At 53.7% G+C, this 14012-nt stretch overlaps 1 protein-coding gene across 1 annotated transcript in view; it reads left to right on the forward strand.

Moving 5' to 3' along the window:
* Positions 1–14012, forward strand: part of LOC146813521 (butyrophilin subfamily 2 member A2-like) — a 51571-nt gene that overhangs the window by 12272 nt on the left and 25287 nt on the right. Inside the window, exons 3-4 of the mRNA XM_085614767.1 lie at positions 5708–5839; positions 7632–7775. Coding sequence (XP_085470893.1) covers positions 5708–5839; positions 7632–7775 — 276 coding nt within the window. The remainder of the gene's footprint in view (positions 1–5707; positions 5840–7631; positions 7776–14012) is intronic.

Here is a 14012-nt window from a genome sequence, read left to right on the forward strand (position 1 = left end):
AGTACACACACCCAGAGACTTGGCACCTGACTTGAAGGAGGGGGTTAACATACACCGGGAGGTTCAAGGACATGAGGTAGCTCCAGTAGTGCGCAGTGTCGCTGAGGGGAATAGGGTAACTGGCGCAGGGGTTCATGGTCCTAGTAGTGGGAGGGACACTACTGACTCTAGATGAGAGGTGCAGGGAGAGGGGTTCCCCCAAAATTGAAGTCCTGGTATGTGAGTGTGAAGACCGCCCAGAAGAGTGTGGGTTGTGTGACAGAGACAGTCAGATACTGTCTTGCCAGTCTCAGGAGAGTGGTGTGGAGTACGTGTGTGAGGCACTGGATGGTGGGGTGAAGGATAGTTTGGTTAACCCTGCTAGGGGGCTGTGTGATCAAATTGTGGGAGAGCATATTGTAAGTCCCTGTTTTCCAGAGCTATGCCAACACCTGTTGGAGAGTGAGTTCTCTGACCGCAGGGAGCTCACATTGGAGGCAGACCTTCTGGTGGAGTCCAGAGGGTCTGGAAAGGCATTGGGGAGTGATCCCGAGATGAGTGGTTCAGGTATCTTCAAACCCAGTGTGGTGGAAGTGGCTCAGAGTAGCCCAACTAGGTCCTGTAGTAGTGAGAGGGGTGTAGGGCCTCACGTCCTGTCTTTAAGGGGAAGGAGTGAGAACAGGTTATGTCTCGGTAGTGCCCAACCTCAGTCTCAGAGCTTGGATGGTTCTTTAAGGGAACACCAGGTGGGGAGCCTAGTCTGTCCTGAGGGGCTGCCCGTTGTGCGGGATCCCCTAGTGTCTGGTGAACGGGGAGTGTCTGTAAGCAGGCCTCCCTCAGTTCTGGTGTCTGGCAGTACCGCTCCAGTTGGGAGGGTGCAGAAGTCCAGATTGAGGGGTGAGAGGGGGAAAGAGTCCCCAGTGGAAAAAACAGTGGGTCAAGGGCCAGCCAGAAGGGCTGCGTCACCAGTGAATGACCATGGTGACACCACTTCTGTCCTGGGGGATCTTCGTGCACTCTCAGATGGACAGGGGTCGGGAGATCAGTGCCAGGCAGTCTGTCACACGACACATGAGTTATGTGTCACCCTCAGGGGGGCCTGCGTGCTCCTCGGGAAGTCCTGGTGCACCAGGCGAGCGTTCAACTGCATGGGTTGGTCCCAAGGTTGGGAAGCCAGGTTCAGGTGTTATCTGACCTGGAGGGTGGGACAACTGTAATCTGTGTCCTGACCCATGTTGCTTCTAGGGGTACCACTCCAGTTGTGAGGGTACAGCCATCTGGAAGGGGGTGCAGAGGGAGGGAGTCCTCGCCTCTGACACCGGCTCAACTGAAGAGTTTCGACCCTAGGTTGGAGGACCAGGTTCAGGGTGTCCCCCCTGACCTGGACGCCCAGTTGCAGGATAGAACCCCTGAATTGGTGGGCGAATTGCGCAGGACACCTGCCACAAGTGCCCTGGCAATTCTGGAAGGGGGTACCACTCCAAATGGGAGGGTACCGGGTGTGGGAGAGGCCACCCCAGTCTTTGGTCCACCCGCCGGGTACAGGCCTGGGGCTGGTGGGTCGGTGCCAGGATGTCATACCTGACCTGACAGGAGGGAGAATGGACAAAGGGTGCCAAGCACCTGGGGCTACTGCCCCCCGCTCCCTGGTGCCACAGAGGTTTGAGAGCCCTGAGAGGCATACGGCCTGGGTCTCATCCCTGACTACTGTCGGTGACCACTGTGGCATTTGGCTGCCTGTCTGTTGGGACACACCTGTGAGCCAGTTAAGGTTAGGTGCTGCACAGGAGGTGTCCACGGGTAAGGAGAAGGGTTCCCCATGGATTGGTTTGGTGGGCCTTGAGAGTATGGACAGAGGGATTCCAATAGGTTCAGATTGGCGTAGAACTGGAGTCTGCCCCTGCAGTTGCGGGCCAGGTGCTTGTTCTATCGCCCCAAGCAAGGAAGACCATCACGGTGGTGATTGGTCTGCCCTGCGTTTCGGCTGGAAGGGGGTAGTGTTGGACTTGGCCATTTTTGCAGGGTCATCCCTAAACTTGTTGCCTCCCTCCTAGCATTTTTTCTGACCTGTTGTTGGCTGTTTTATGACTCTGGGCACTTTACCACTGCTGATCAGTGCTAAAGTGCATATGCTCTCCCCATTGTAAAATGTATATGTTGGTTGGATTCCATGATTGGCTAATTTGGTTTACTATCAGACCCCAGTAAAGTGCACCAGGAGTGCCAGGGCGTATAAATACAAATACCGCTGGTGGGCTTGCAGCCCTGGTTGTGCCACCCACAGAAGCGGCCTGGTAAAATATGTCTAGGGTCTGCCATCACAGAACCTGCGTGCAGTCTGGTACTGTCATGCTGACTGCGCAAGTGCACACACTTGCCAGTCCCTAAACCTTCCCTTAACTTCATATTAGTCACCCCTATGGTAGGCCCAAGGGCAGGGTGCATTGTAAGCATAAGGTAGGACAAGCCCTGTGTGTGTGGCATGTCCTAATAGTGAATTACAGCCATTTTCGTTTTTCACTATTGTAAGGCTACCTGTTCTCATAGGCCAGAGTGGGCTGTTAAGATTGTTACATCCTATGATCCTAACATGCCCAGGGAACATGGTAGAAGATCGAGTTTAGTATGCCTGAACTCAGAATAATAAGGTACACCTTTTCGTAAGGTTTGTTTTAATATTCTGCGTTTGCAAAATGCCACTTTTAGGAACTTGGCCTTTGCTTGCCTAACCATTTCAGCCCGCCTCTGCGTGATGTGTATCTGCTGTCTGGCTTGTGTGAGTGACAGGGCTGGGGAAACCCAGATGGGCAGGGCTAGGTCCCCTGGTAGTGAATAGAAAGATTGACAGGTAGATGGGTGGGAGGAGTACACCTGGACTCTGAATAGGGCTGTGCTCTGCCACCACAATGCCGGCTCCGCCCCCTGTGGAGCGTCTGATCACTCTGCCCTGCACTTTGAAAGAAGAAGCCTGCATCGCGTCAACAAAGCGCTCCAGAACTGGACTGAACTAGGCAAGGGCCCCCCTGGCCTGGGAGAACAAAAGATTTGTAGTGTAAATGTAGGAGCCCTGCTCCTAAGAAACTAGATCCGCTTGAACCAAGAAGAATCTCTGCCTGAGGAGGAGGCGCCGGGAAAGCTGTAGGAGGAAGACTGTCCCTATCCTGGGGGACTGGCCTGCAGTGGTGACCTTGCTGCCAAAGGAGAGAAGAGGAACCTTTTACTAAGAGACATTGCTTTATTTTTACTTATCAAGAAACTTGGGCTTTCCAAAACGATCTCCAAGGGCTTGGAAGCGAGCTTGCCCCCTGAACTGAGCCCCAGGACCATTGGGCTCATCCTGACCTTCACTCGCCTGCCGCTGGACTGTGGTGTTCCTTCCCTCGCCGGAGCTGTGACCCTCGTGCCCCCCAGCCCCTCCTTGAGCCGTGACCGGACTGCTTAGCCGCCCCCGCCTTGGGAAGAGCCTCGCTCGATCTGAGTCGCTCCCCCTACGCTGTGCTGGGCTGCCCCCGTCACCTCGCTCGCCGGAGGCTCGCTGCGCACCTTCACCCCTCCCGCCGGAATCGGCGTTGTGAGCATCTCCAAGCCTCGGACTGCCCGGACTTAGACTGCGTGCCCGGCTGCCCCGCTTTGTTCACTTGCCACCTGCAAACACCCCGCTCTTGCCGTGAGCCTGAAGGACCAAAGGACCAGACCCCCCTCATGAAGTGTGGGAGCCCCGGACGCCACCTCGCCCTTCTGTCGAAGAGCCGCTGAAATCCCGCACCCGCCTTCACGAAAAGAAGCAAGGTACTGTACTTACGAACTCGACCGCGAGCTCGCATCGGATCCAGGGTCCGCACCGTTCTGTTTTCCCTGTCGTCTGCCACGTGCTTTCCGGTTGCCGCCTCAGCGCGAAGTGCGCTGAGGCCCGCAGGTGCTGTTGTGCCCGCATAAGAACTTTCCGCATAAAGAGAACTTGTTCCGTATTCATAGAGATTGTGGCCCCCACCGTTCCACCATTACTGGGCCGTGTACTAACTGCTGAAACTATATAAAAATCTTATTTTCGTATACAACCTGATTGGTGTCCGTTTGTGGTGCATGCAAGGGATTTACTGTATGTCTAATTACAATTGCTTAACCGTGTACGCCTGAAGTTTAGCCTGGACTGCTCGCGCCACGCACCTTGAGGGTGAGCAGGGGTTATTCTGAGGAGTCATCCTTCGCCCTGACTAGAAGTAAAGGGTCCCTGCTTGTCGCTGGTACTTACCTGCGCCAACCAGAGCCCCCTCATTTCTAACAGACATTATGCAGCAGAGGTAAAGTTAGAGACAGATGCTGTCTCTGTGACATGAGGTGTGTGAGACGAAGTGAGCTGAAGGGTAGAGGTATATTTATAGCTGATATTTGAGGGATAAGTTATGAGGAAACCTCCAGTGGACTCACAGGCTGCCCTTAGATGAACAGAAGTCAGGGGGAAGTTCTGAAAATGTGAGAATCAAGCAAGATGGAACAGTGGACATTGCTTACATCATAACATGAGGCTGACATGTGGATTACACAAAGCCATCAGGGGCTCCCGTGATGCCAACACACATGGCACATGTGCTGAACATGAAGCGCAGGCAAAGCCCACAGGCTCCTGCGGGTCTCAGCATGGGGTCTGTATGGAGGTCTGCATGGGGCTCTCTTGAGGGGACCAGGACTCGTGAGTCTCACGTGGGCGTCACGAGGCTTCCACCGGCCCTGCAGTGCTGCTTGGAGTCAGCCATGGGGTGCAAAGGCGACAGTCCGCTCCCACTCACCAGAGGACTGGGGCACTTTGAGGCAGCAGGGCAGTAATGTTGTGAAGAAAAACTGAAAAGAGAACATTTTTATCGCTTAAATTAAAAACTGGCATTCGAGACTAGAATCCGTACTTTTCAAGAAATGCCAGTCTGAAGTTTGGAGATAAAATGATGGATACGAAAGACACACACTATTAGTAGCGCATTGAAGCCAGACATATTTAACGCCCAGTTACTACTGCGCTACTCGAGGGTGGAAGGTGCTGAAGTACTTCTTGGTTAAATTAGGGCCCTGCAGTTTGGACAAGAAAATATATTAACCCCTTCCTTCCACACTTAATCTCTCCTCTTTGTTTTCTCTCCCTCGCCCTCTCTCTCTCCGCCTCTGTCACTCCCTCTCCCTCACTCTTCTCTTCTCTTCTCTTCTCTTCTCTTCTCTTCTCTTCTCTTCTCTTCTCTTCTCTTCTCTTCTCTTCTCTTCTCTTCTCTTCTCTTCTCTCTCTCTCTCGCTTTCCTCTCCTTCTCCCTCTCCATCTCCCTCTCCCTCCTCCTCTCCCTCTTTCTACTCTCCCTTTCCCTCTCCCTTTCTCTCTTCCTCTCTCCCCCTCCCACTCTCTCTCCCTCCCTCCCTCTCTCTCTCTCTCCCTCCCCCTTTCTCCCCCTCTCCATCTCCCTCTCTCTCTCTCTCTCTCTCTCTCCCCTCCCTCTCTCTCCCTCTCTTCCCCTCTCTCTCCTTCTCCCTCTCCCTCCTCCTCTCCCTCTTTCTACTCTCCCTTTCCCTCTCCCTTTCTCTCTTCCTCTCTCCCCCTCCCTCTCCCTCCCCTCACCCTCTCTCTCTCTCTCCTCTCCTCTCCCTCCCCTCCCTCTCTCTTTCTCTCTCGTTCTCCCCTCCCTCTCTCTTTCTCCCCCTCCCCTCTCCCTCCTCTCCACCCCCCTCTCTCCTGGTCCCCCCCCTGCAGTGGAGAGAGCAGTATTCTACAGCCCCAGGGTGCAGAGCTCTGCTGGGCTCCGAGACGAGGCTGGAGATTGTCCAGGGTCTTCCCAGAATCCTCCGCGCTCTCTTCTGAAAACCTCTCTCTGCCTCCGTCCAGGTAAACACCCTTTCGTCTCTTGTTTCTGCATGTTGTGGTACATGACATGTTCATGTGTGTTAGGGTTCATCCATGCTAGTGAGCGTCATTCTGGACAGTCGATGCTGAAAGCAGCTACAATTGTAATGCAGCGGGCCCCTCACAGACCCGGGACCTGGTGCCACTGCACCTGCTGCACGCTTGGTAGGCACGCCCCTGCCTCACATCCTTCCACCTCACACTCTCACATGTAAATAGGTTCCTAGCATGTCATGTTGAATTGTACTAGACTGTCCAAGCTCACATCACTTACAGCCCTGGGCCCCGGTTCCACTGCACCTGCTGCACCCTTGGTAGGTGCGACCCTGCCTCACACCCCTCCCACCTCACACTCTCACATGTAAATATGTTCCTAACATGTCAGGTTGTGTTGTACTAGACAGCCCATGCTCACATCACTTACAGCCCTGGGCCCCGGTGCCACTACACCTGCTGCACGCTTGGTAGGTACTCCGCTCCCTCACACCCTTCCACCTCACGCTCTCACATGTAAGTATGTTCCTAACATGTCATGTTGTATGTACTAGACTGTTCAGGCTCACACCCCTCACAGTCCTTCATCCCCTGGTCTGTGGTACCTCCACCACTGCTGAGGCTCTTGTGTTACTGTGGACAGCACTTCTATCTCCAGCTGTGCAAAGACACACAAACACACAGAGGGTTGTGTGTCAGAGTGTCATTGACAAACATAATGTCTGGCTTTAATATAGTGTCTAAAATATAATTAACAAAAGTTTATCTCTCTGAGTGTAGATTTTCTGACTCGAATGTGTGATACTCATGGCACAATATCTTTGTCAGACAATATTTATTCCACAATATTCTGCCGCCAGACCCACAAAGAGGAGTCACTCTCGGACCCCATCAAACATTTCAACACTTTGTTGCATGAACCACTTTATCAGGTTGATCTTCACTCCTCTCGTTTTCTCCTTCTCTTCCTCTCTGACTCTCTTTCTCTCTCGCTTCCACTGTCTCTGCCAACTCTCTCCCTCTTCTTTATTCATTTTTCTATCTCCCTCTCTCTCTTTCTACCTCCTTCCCTCTATCTCTCTGTACCTGTCTCTCCCTCCCTCTATCTTTCTGTACCTCTCTCTCCTTTCTCCCTCTCTCTCTTCATACCTGTCTCTCCCTCCTTCCACATTCTATGTATCTGTACCTGTCTCTCCCTCCTCCTTGGCTCCTCTCTGACCTGCCTCTCTCTCCATCTCTGTAACTGTCTCTCCCTCCTCCCTCTATCTCTCTGTACCTGTCTCCTCTCCCTCCCTCCCTCCCTCCATCTCCCTCCATCTCTCTGTACCTGTCACTTCCTCTTCCCTCTCCCCACCTCTCTGTATCTGTCTCTCCCTCCCTTTATCTCCCTGTACCTGTCTCTCCCTCCGCCCTGGCTCCTCTCTGACCTGTGTCCCCCTCCCTCCCACCCTCCATCTCTCTGTACATGTCTCTCCCTCCCTCTATCTCTCTGCACCTGTCTATCCCTCCTTCCTTGCCCCTCTCTGACCTGTCTCTCTCTCCCTCCCTCCCTCCATCTCTCTGTACCTTTCTCTCACTCCTCCCTTCCTCTATTTCTCTTTCCTGTCTCTCACTACTCCCTCTCTCTATCTGTCTGACCTGTCTCTCTCTCCCTCCCTCCCTCCATTTCCCTGTACCTGTCTCTCCCTCCTCCCTGGCTCCTCTTTAACCTATCTCTCTCTCCCTCTCCCTCTCCCCTCTCTCTGTCTCCCTGTACCTGCCTCTCCCTCCTCTGTACCAGTTTCCCAGTGCAACCTTCATGACAGACAAGGACGTCTCCCTGGACAGAGCTGCCCCAGGGTGAGGAATGAGCCTGGAACAGAAGATTCCTCTCCATGGAGAGATTTGCAGCCTCATCTGAGAGAGACTCTGTGTCTCCACAAAGGTGAGAGAAATTTAACTTTTAACTTTCTACACACACATTTGACTTTTGAATTAAAATACATATTGTTCTGGACCTTTCCATGTTAATTACAAGACTTGCACGGAGCCTGTTTGCTTTGAATGTGTGTTTAGCGGGACACTACTTTGCATATATTAAAAAGCACCTTTGCTCTTGGACAGACCAGAATAAAATCTCTGAAAATAATTAATATTTACTAGTGCCTGCACCAGTGAAGAGATCTCAATCCTTCCCTGGCCAAGGTGTGTTTGGGTGTTCAATCCCAGGACCAGGCGTGCTGCCGCATTCTGAATGATTTGAAGCTTGTTTACCGAGAGCCGGTTAACGTTGAGACACCGGGCATCACAGTGGTCTAAGCGGGAGGTGATGAGTGCAGTGACCACTGACACCCTGAGCTCTTTCGGAAGAAGAGGCAGTGTTTTCTTCAAGATCTGGTTGTCGAAAGTCACGGTGTTATCAAAAATCACACCCAGGTTTTTGGCGGCCGCCGCCGCTGGAATAGGTAGGGTACCACAAGTTTATGGCCACCAGCGGTCAGTCCAGATGGAGCTGTCCACGTCTAACGCCACGATCTCAGTTTTCTCCCCATTCATTTTGAGCCAGTTCTCCTTCATCCACGGGCTAATCTCCCGCATAAATACCCTAAACCCGTCACCTACCTCTTCCCAGTCATCGGAGATGGACGCGATGAGCTGGGTGTCGTCTGCTTTGGACTATACCTGGAAACCGTAGCAGCGTACCAGTTTCACCAGAGCGGTGACATACAAGTTACATAGGGTACGGCTTAGGGCCGACCCTCAGGGAACCCCACAGGGGAGCTTAAAGGGAGCCGCTCTGAAGTCTCTGCAACTAACTGTGATCGCTTTAATCACACGAAGGAGTCCAACAACATGAATGATGTCATAGAACATGTCATGAGTAATGTAATATGTGAGGTCATAAGCAGTGCATGGCGGGGGCGCAAGATATATAGTTAACTTTACCTGGTGAAGTTGTGCGTTTTGCTCTGTTCAAAAAGTTAATGTGACGTATTCACCGAACTCTAACGTTACTTTAACCTTTGTTTTTTTCAGTAAATATATATATATATATATACATATTTATAGATAGATAGGTATATATGTATCCAATTATTGTTTTCACATTGGCGTTCTCCGCTGTGTACATGATAGAAATGGCATTTCTGGTTCGCTCGGGCTTGCTCCTAAGCCAGGCAGAACGCACCCCTCTATCCAGAGCAAGCAAGTGACACACCAAAGAAAACCTGCGCTCACCCCCTCGGTAGCTTGGCACAGGACAGTCAGGCTTATCCCCAGAGGCAATGTATAAATCGTTTGCGCAACACGCTCACACCAGTAACACAAGAAATACAACACAAACAACAGACTCCACACAGGAGTATATCAAATATTTTGCATATAACATAGACCAAAACAACATAATCATGAAAACTGTGCGTTCTGTGCCAGTACTCATTATACTGATAATGCAAGAATTAAAATGACATACATCCTAACATCAGGGCACGAAATGCAGTAGGTGAGGTTCAGAAGTCCACATAAGTCACAACAAATGCAGGAATCACTCATGATGAATGCGAGAAAAACACGAGTTGCAAGGGGAACGTATGGTGCAATGCACCTGCTCTCTTATTAGAGGTTATACGACACACAAGCACCAGAATGTGAGACACAGACACACCTGCTCTCCTATTAGAGGTTATACGACACACAAGCACCAGAATGTGAGACACAGACACACCTGCTCTCCTATTAGAGGTTATACGACACACAAGCACCAGAATGTGAGACACGGACGCACCTGCGTGCCTATAGCCAACAGTATGGTAATTTTAGCATTACCAAACGTGGCAAGTATTTTGCAGCTGATCGGGTCTTCTGTCGAGGTATCACCCCGCCAAGAGACAGATTAATGCCCCAAAAGGTAGTTTTAACCAGAAAGGGGGAAGGCACAAATGTAGGCAACAGTGAAGGAAACCTTGTTTACCCCCCACCGTGTCCAGCGAACATGCGGTGCAGCTGCTGAAGACTATGGCAGCCCCCCGGGGCGGGATTTACAGCGGGACACAGATCGACCCGCAAAGGGAGCGCAGCACGATGGCACTGCTCCCCCACGTGGGAGCACCGGTGCACTCTTGGTAATAAAGGCAGAAGTGGGAGCGCCGATGTGCTCTGATTCTGGGATTTGAAGTTACAGCGGTCCCCGATGGGGTTCGGCAATCGTTCATCGATGCACGAAGGTGGATGCAACAACGCCCTCCCAAGTCCCTCAAGTGAATCACCCACAGGAGGTCTTGCCTGATCCCTCAAGATGTTTTAGACACCACTCTGCGTGCACTGGATGCTGCTGGCCCACCCTCAGGAGGGCAAGCACCAGAGTTTTTTTTTTTTTTAACGGGTTTTATATAGCGCGAACTTGACCAGAATTGGGTATCAGAGCGCTTTACATAGCGCCAGTTGCGTTACATGAAGACACATTCATTTTTTGTTAGGCACGGGGAGATTAAGTGATTTGCCCAGAATCACAGGATGTTCAGCGTCTTTGCAGAGACTCGCACCAGTTCTCCAGATTCCAGGACGGCCGCCCTAGCCGTTAGGCCGACTCCTCTCCCAGTCAGCCGCGCTCTTACTTAGGGACAGGAACCCAATGATCCACATGCGCTGACTTGGGCTAGGGCACAAAGACCAAACCCACGACCAGTGTGAATCCAGCACTTGCCCATGCTGGGTTGCAGCCAGGCCTGGGCAGAGTTTGCGGAGTTCTGACATGTGGAACTCGGAAAAAAGTGGCAAAAAAACTCAGCTGCGCATCGCCGAGTTCCGTGAGCGCCGGAGTGCGGTAAGTCACGCTGCTCGCGCTGATTTTAAGCGCCAGGTGCTTGCCCTCGCACTGTAAAATCAGCACGAACAGCACCACGTGCAGCGGAAGAGGACGCTTCTTTCTTCTGTCACTCGAGAAGATGTTCTACTGGAGCAGCAGATTCCTCAACGCGAGCATGGAGAAATCTCACTGGGAGGGAGTCTAGCATATGACTTTGCTTGCTTTCGCTCGTCAATGTATAGCCGGCAAGCCACGCAGGCAGAAAAACTTTGCTCCGTTCGCGAAGGGGGCAAAACTTAGCAAACTCCGCCGGCGGAGCAGAATTCATTGCCCACCCCTAGTTGCAGCAACTTCACTAGGAGCACCCTCAGTCCCGGCTCCTCATCTCCTCATGAGAGCACACTACTGCCGGACTCACGGAGACTGAGTCCCATTGTAGAGGGGCTCAAGGTGCCTCCTTTGATGACCCTGGAATGGCACAAATGTGGGGGCAAGCCTGTAAGCCACCTTGAGAGCTCTGGGGTCACACGGGGAGCAGCAGGCAGGCCGGAATACAAAGGCAAATAATGGTGGTTTCTCCTGGCAGTGTCACAGCATTCTTGCAGAGCAGAGTCCAGGTGCAGCAGGGCAACAAGCAGAAAAGCAATCCAGTGAGTCCTTTCGGCCACCCAGCAGGCAGCAGGCAGCAACAGAAGAGCAGTCAAGAGGAGTCCTTTCGGCGACTCAGCAAGCAGCAGGCAGCAGGCCAGCAACAGAGGAGCAGTCATGAGGAGTCCTTTCGGCCACCCAGCAAGCAGCAGGCAACAGGGCAGCAACAGAGGAGCAGTCATGAGGAGTCCTTTCGGCCACCCAGCAAGCAGCAGGCAGCAGGCCAGCAACAGAGGAGCAGTCATGAGGAGTCCTTTCGGCCACCCAGCAAGCAGCAGGCAGCAGGCCAGCAACAGAGGAGCAGTCATGAGGAGTCCTTTCGGCCACCCAGCAAGCAGCAGGCAGCAGGCAGCAACAGAAGAGCAGTCAAGAGGAGTCCTTTAGGCCACCCAGCAAGCAGCAGGCAGCAGGCCAGCAACAGAGGAGCAGTCATGAGGAGTCCTTTCGGCCACCCAGCAAGCAGCAGGCAGCAGGCAGCAACAGAAGAGCAGTCAAGAGGAGTCCTTTAGGCCACCCAGCAAGCAGCAGGCAACAGGGCAGCAACAGAGGAGCAGTCATGAGGAGTCCTTTAGGCCACCCAGCAAGCAGCAGGCAGCAGGCAGCAACAGAGGAGCAGTCAAGAGGAGTCCTTTAGGCCACCCAGCAAGCAGCAGGCAGCAACAGAGGAGCAGTCAAGAGGAGTCCTTTCGGCCACCCAGCAAGCAGCAGGCAGCAGGCCAGCAACAGAGGAGAAGTCAAGAGGAGTCCTTTCGGCCACCCAGCAAGCAGCAGGCAGCAGGCCAGCAACAGAGGAGAAGTCAAGAGGAGTCCTTTCGGCCACCCAGCAAGCAGCAGGCAACAGGCAGCAACAGAGGAGCAGTCATGAGGAGTCCTTTCGGCCACCCAGCAAGCAGCAGGCAGCAGGCCAGCAACAGAGGAGCAGTCATGAGGAGTCCTTTCGGCCACCCAGCAAGCAGCAGGCAGCAGGCAGCAACAGAAGAGCAGTCAAGAGGAGTCCTTTAGGCCACCCAGCAAGCAGCAGGCAACAGGGCAGCAACAGAGGAGCAGTCATGAGGAGTCCTTTAGGCCACCCAGCAAGCAGCAGGCAGCAGGCAGCAACAGAGGAGCAGTCAAGAGGAGTCCTTTAGGCCACCCAGCAAGCAGCAGGCAGCAACAGAGGAGCAGTCAAGAGGAGTCCTTTCGGCCACCCAGCAAGCAGCAGGCAGCAGGCCAGCAACAGAGGAGAAGTCAAGAGGAGTCCTTTCGGCCACCCAGCAAGCAGCAGGCAGCAGGCCAGCAACAGAGGAGAAGTCAAGAGGAGTCCTTTCGGCCACCCAGCAAGCAGCAGGCAACAGGCAGCAACAGAGGAGCAGTCATGAGGAGTCCTTTCGGCCACCCAGCAAGCAGCAGGCAACAGGGCAGCAACAGAGGAGCAGTCAAGAGGAGTCCTTTCGGCCACCCAGCAAGCAGCAGGCAGCAGGCAGCAACAGAGGAGCAGTCAAGAGGAGTCCTTTAGGCCACCCAGCAAGCAGCAGGCAGCAGGCAGCAACAGAGGAGCAGTCAAGAGGAGTCCTTTAGGCCACCCAGCAAGCAGCAGGCAGCAGGCCAGCAACAGAGGAGCAGTCAAGAGGAGTCCTTTCGGCCACCCAGCAAGCAGCAGGCAGCAGGCCAGCAACAGAGGAGAAGTCAAGAGGAGTCCTTTCGGCCACCCAGCAAGCAGCAGGCAACAGGCAGCAACAGAGGAGCAGTCATGAGGAGTCCTTTCGGCCACCCAGCAAGCAGCAGGCAACAGGGCAGCAACAGAGGAGCAGTCAAGATGAGTCCTTTAGGCCACCCAGCAAGCAGCAGGCAGCAGGCAGCAACAGAGGAGCAGTCAAGAGGAGTCCTTTCGGCCACCCAGCAAGCAGCAGGCAGCAGGCAGCAACAGAGGAGCAGTCAAGAGGAGTCCTTTCGGCCGCCCAGCAAGCAGCAGGCAGCAGGCCAGCAACAGAAGAGCAGTCAAGAGGAGTCCTTTAGGCCACCCAGCAAGCAGCAGGCAACAGGGCAGCAACAGAAGAGCAGTAAAGAGGAGTCCTTTCGGCCACCCAGCAAGCAGCAGGCAACAGGGCAGCAACAGAGGAGCAGTCATGAGGAGTCCTTTCGGCCACCCAGCAAGCAGCAGGCAACAGGGCAGCAGGGCAGCAACAGAGGAGCAGTAAAGATGAGTCCTTTAGGCCACCCAGCAAGCAGCAGGCAACAGGGCAGCAACAGAGGAGCAGTCAAATGGAGTCCTTTCGGCGATTCAGCAAGCAGCAGGCAGCAGGCAGCAACAGAAGAGCAGTCAAGAGGAGTCCTTTCGGCCACCCAGCAAGCAGCAGGCAGCAGGCAGCAACAGAGGAGCAGTCAAGAGGAGTCCTTTCGGCCACCCAGCAAGCAGCAGGCAGCAACAGAAGAGCAGTCAAGAGGAGTCCTTTCGGCCACCCAGCAAGCAGCAGGCAACAGGGCAGCAACAGAGGAGCAGTCAAGAGGAGTCCTTTCGGCCACCCAGCAAGCAGCAGGCAACAGGGCAGCAACAGAGGAGCAGTCATGAGGAGTCCTTTCGGCCACCCAGCAAGCAGCAGGCAGCAGGCAGCAACAGAAGAGCAGTCAAGAGGAGTCCTTTCGGCCACCCAGCAAGCAGCAGGCAGCAGGCAGCAACAGAAGAGCAGTCAAGAGGAGTCCTTTCGGCCACCCAGCAAGCAGCAGGCAGCAGGCAGCAACAGAGGAGCAGTC

This window comes from Triturus cristatus, chromosome 7 (genome assembly GCF_964204655.1).
Source record: "Triturus cristatus chromosome 7, aTriCri1.1, whole genome shotgun sequence".
NCBI classification, from domain to species: Eukaryota; Metazoa; Chordata; class Amphibia; order Caudata; family Salamandridae; genus Triturus; species Triturus cristatus.